The sequence below is a fragment of the Postia placenta genome, assembly GCF_002117355.1.
Source record: "Postia placenta MAD-698-R-SB12 unplaced genomic scaffold POSPLAscaffold_117, whole genome shotgun sequence".
NCBI classification, from domain to species: domain Eukaryota; kingdom Fungi; phylum Basidiomycota; class Agaricomycetes; order Polyporales; family Adustoporiaceae; genus Rhodonia; species Rhodonia placenta.
The window spans coordinates 1-3709 of record NW_020169948.1 but is presented as its reverse complement, the minus strand read 5'-3'; the positions used below and the strand labels follow the sequence as shown (position 1 = coordinate 3709).

At 57.6% G+C, this 3709-nt stretch overlaps 2 protein-coding genes across 2 annotated transcripts; one reads left to right on the top strand and one right to left on the bottom strand.

Moving 5' to 3' along the window:
- Positions 1-438: 438 nt before the first annotated feature.
- On the top strand, positions 439-663 carry POSPLADRAFT_1161844 (hypothetical protein; the record flags this gene model as incomplete). Its single annotated transcript, XM_024487703.1, has 2 exons — positions 439-498; positions 550-663. Coding segments are annotated over 2 exons (174 nt in total), but the record flags the coding sequence as incomplete, so codon positions are not given.
- A 2430-nt stretch (positions 664-3093) lies between these two features.
- POSPLADRAFT_1063175 (hypothetical protein) lies at positions 3094-3668 on the bottom strand (the record flags this gene model as incomplete). The annotated part of the gene is made up of 2 exons (XM_024481619.1): positions 3094-3253; positions 3298-3668. 2 exons carry the CDS (start codon positions 3666-3668, stop codon positions 3094-3096), a joined length of 531 nt encoding a protein of 176 aa, XP_024332762.1.
- Between the last annotated feature and the right edge of the window lie 41 nt (positions 3669-3709).

The following is a 3709-nucleotide window of genomic DNA, read 5'->3' as shown; positions in this document are numbered from 1 at the left end:
GTCGCTATACCAGATTATCTTCATGTAAGCTCTTTCTGCCCTGCAATCGTCGTGTACCCCTCATGGAGCCTCCATACCAGGCATTGGTGCGCGTACTACAGTCAAAACCCGCATTGCGGGAGCAAGGACTTTCTTACTCTGTTCTAGTGCGTCCGTGTGCCGGCCTCAGTCTTCGCTGCTAATCCCCCATCTTAGCTACACGTCTGCGATGCAAACGATTGGCTTGTTCGGTCTGCGGCTGCATAGACTCCCGGCGCTTCTCGCGGCGGCCGTCTTCTTTACACTGTAAGCGCTGTCTTCGACGACCGCGTTCCAGGCGTCGCTCACCATTCGTGTCTGCAGCTCCTGCGGTCTTATCTTGCCGATGCGTGCGCCATTTGTCCGAAGTATGGCTGGTCTGCGGTGGTCTGCGTCCGAGTCTAACACGATTTTGCAGATCTCATCAACTTCCTGTTGTTCCAGGCGTTTATTCTGTACATCCACTACATGCGCGAAAACGTGAGTGTCTGCCGGCCGGTGCCAGCGCGCGCTGATGGGCCGATTGGGCAGGCTGAGCGACGACTATACACACTTCGAGATCAGCTAAAAATCCAGTTCCGAGCGACGCAAAAGGCGCAGGTGAACGAGCGAAAGGCGGCGGACTCGAAGCGGCGGCTCACCTGAGGCGCACGGCTATGGCGCGGCGCTGACGTTTGACGCTGATGCACGCGCAGTACGCGGTCCACGCGCGTGTGTTGATCGTGGGCGATGCGCATGGCCTGCCGAATGCTGCTGCAATTGCTGACGCACCCGAGGCGAGGGCGGAGGACGGGAATAGGCAGCATGTAAACAGCAGACCAAATATATTTTATATGGCAAAGTCCAGACGCTGCCGTGACCGTCCTTATATCAAGAGTTGCCTCTCCCCCTTGTCTTGTTTCCTATAGTGAGAGCTGTTCTCTGCATTTGCGCAAAGAACAGCCCTCTCCCCTTTGTTCTGTTTCCTGCAATAAGGGCTGTCCATTGCGCAAATGCAACAAACAGCCCTCTCCCTCAGGCTCGTCAGTACACAATCAGGCCTCACTGCGATCCCGCAAATCACTAATGCAGCGGCTTACCTTCCCGGTAGCCATTTCCTAAGCTGGTAATTCCGCTTTTGCTCAATTTCCGTGTCGCCGCGCAAGCACGTCAGAATGTACCATCCATACACGCACGGGCATGACCTCGTGTTATTGTGTAGGAAGCAACTCGACGTAGAGGCACCCCAGGCCATATTCATATTCCTGATGTTATTAGTCCCCGCGATAGAGATGACTCACGCTTTGCTGGATACCCGACGCCTTGCAGAGCGAGAGCTTCAGCTGTCTGCCCCCTTGTTTTCATGTGTATTGTACTGTCTGCTCGTACTACCTAATCCCGGTCAGCACAATCTCGAGCATACCCTCCATCCCGGTCAGCAACCTATAGCCATCAGGCATGAGTACTCGATGTCCGAGTCGTCAGCGACAGCAGATCTGGATCCGACATTGATCAATCATCGACATTCCTCGGGCCACTGAACACTCACCTTTTGACAACCAATGGTTTGCATAAGTGCCTCACGGTCAGCCAAAGTCGGTGACAGCCCATTTGATAAGTCGCAGTAGGGTCAACAGAGTGTATGTGGTAGCGGCAGTACTTACAAGCATAAGGACAGCATAGTCGCAACACTGACAGACAATTGGATACAAATATATATGATCGGGACTCGGCGGTAATGGTAAAACAAATTTGTACAGCTTTGTGTTTCCAGAAGGGAAATGTGTCGGATCAAATCATCCGAAACAAATCATCACTGTTTCATCAAACATAGACAACTGCCGATATTGAACCATCTCCTTATGAAAGTGATCACCGGTCAGCTCTAGATCCACACAACCAACAGTGCGATCCCGATGCTCGGCTCGTATGCTCGCTACGAGCCATCTTGTGTGTATGATCCTCTGCCTGCTGCCCGTTGACTGTTCACAAGGGAAACTCGTCAGCCGCACCTGTTCTCCCCGCACAAGACACACTGACCAGGTGCTGTCCTGAACTCATGTCCATACCTTGCTGCTGCTACAGGTCAACTAACGCTCTCCTGGCCCTCCTTGCAGGGTGCGTCTGTGGCATCTGTCCTCTCCGCACAAGATGTACTGACCGGGCTCTGCTCCCAGCTCACGCCTGCACCAGGGCCCGTGCTTGCCGCCATGGCTGGTCAACAATTGATCGTCCGCATTGCCAGAGCCGCCCGCATTGTGTGTGGATGCTAGCAGTCGCCTAGGGCGTGCTACCGAGATGGTGCGGAATACAAAGTGCGCGCGCAGAGACTTACACTTGGTAGATTCCAGGCTTCAGGCTCCTCGCGGTGGCGCATTCCGGTCAGACTAGGTGTCCGCACAATGGCTGAGATGCCGCCGCGTGAAGTGGCCGAGTAGCCGGGAGAAGACAAGTCGGCGGGGTGTGTGTACATTGCTGCCCACGTCCCGCAACCGAGCTGAGTATGGCAAATTCAGGTCTGGCGTGGTGTTGCTATTTCTGTGCATCTGCAAAGAGCACTCCTGGCGGGAACCGGATGCATCTGCGCGAGCGCCATGGTCTGCCGCTGACTGATGTTTGCGCAGGGCTGATTTGCACTGCCCGGATGTTGGGCAGATAGTTGCGTGCGGCCTTACGCCATCAATTGAGCAGCGGCGCGATCGTTGAGGGACCGCCGCGAAGATACCCGCCGCGCAACGTGATCGGGAGAGGTCGAAGCGGCGCGCGGGTGTGAATGATTATGCTGACATCAACGCAAACAATAATTTCGCGCGCCTTGGCGCTATGTCTGTTCGAGCGTGCCCTGTCTGACGCACATTGAGGTTGGCGCGGGCAAAGCTGCTGCGTGAGGCGATTGTGCCCGGGGATGTGTGAGGGAGCGCTTGTCAGTGCGAGCAAGTAAAGCACCAGCGGTGGCGTACACAAAGTCCGCCCGCATCTGGCATAAGCGCGTACGGTGGCGTGCTCTGCGCAAGTTGCTGGGTATGCGAAGTGCACTCGAGCGCGCGAGAGGCGTGTGGTAAGAGTAGACAGACACAAGCTATGTACATACAAAGCTTATGGAAGATGTCCAGCGCAACCAAAGTGCTGGATTGCGAGTACGCCACCGTCGAGCACCAGCGACTGGAACTGGCCATAGACATCGCGGAGGCGCATCGCGTGCAATGGGGCGGCGAGCGCGCGGTAGCAGAGTCGAGGCACGATCGGGTCGGGTGCGCTAGCTTAGACAGCACAGCCAGTGTGAAGAGGACGTGCTCTGACGAAAGAACGCCTGCAAAAGAAAGAGCACCCCGCGGGGCAAGCTCCGGACACCGGCGGCCGACCGACTCCTTGAGCGCGGCGCGGTCGCCCCTGCCCAGCACGCTGAACTGCCGCACCCCGCGCGCCGGTACGCGCCCAAGCGCAGGCCAATCGAGCGCACACAAGTCGCGGAAGCGCACGGGCGACAGCGCGCGGACGCAGCACTCCGAGTCGAGCGTGCGCACGTCCGCGGTGTCGACGCGGAGCGTGAGGGTGAGGGGCGAGCTGCGTGGGGCGCGGGAGGACCGCGAGGAGCGCAGGGAGGCTGCGGACGCACTCTGCGGTAGGGGCATCCGCGACTGGCGGGCTTCCCGTCTTGGCCCTGGTTGCATGGCGCTGCCGCTGTGGACATGCGGGCGCTCGGATCTCCGCG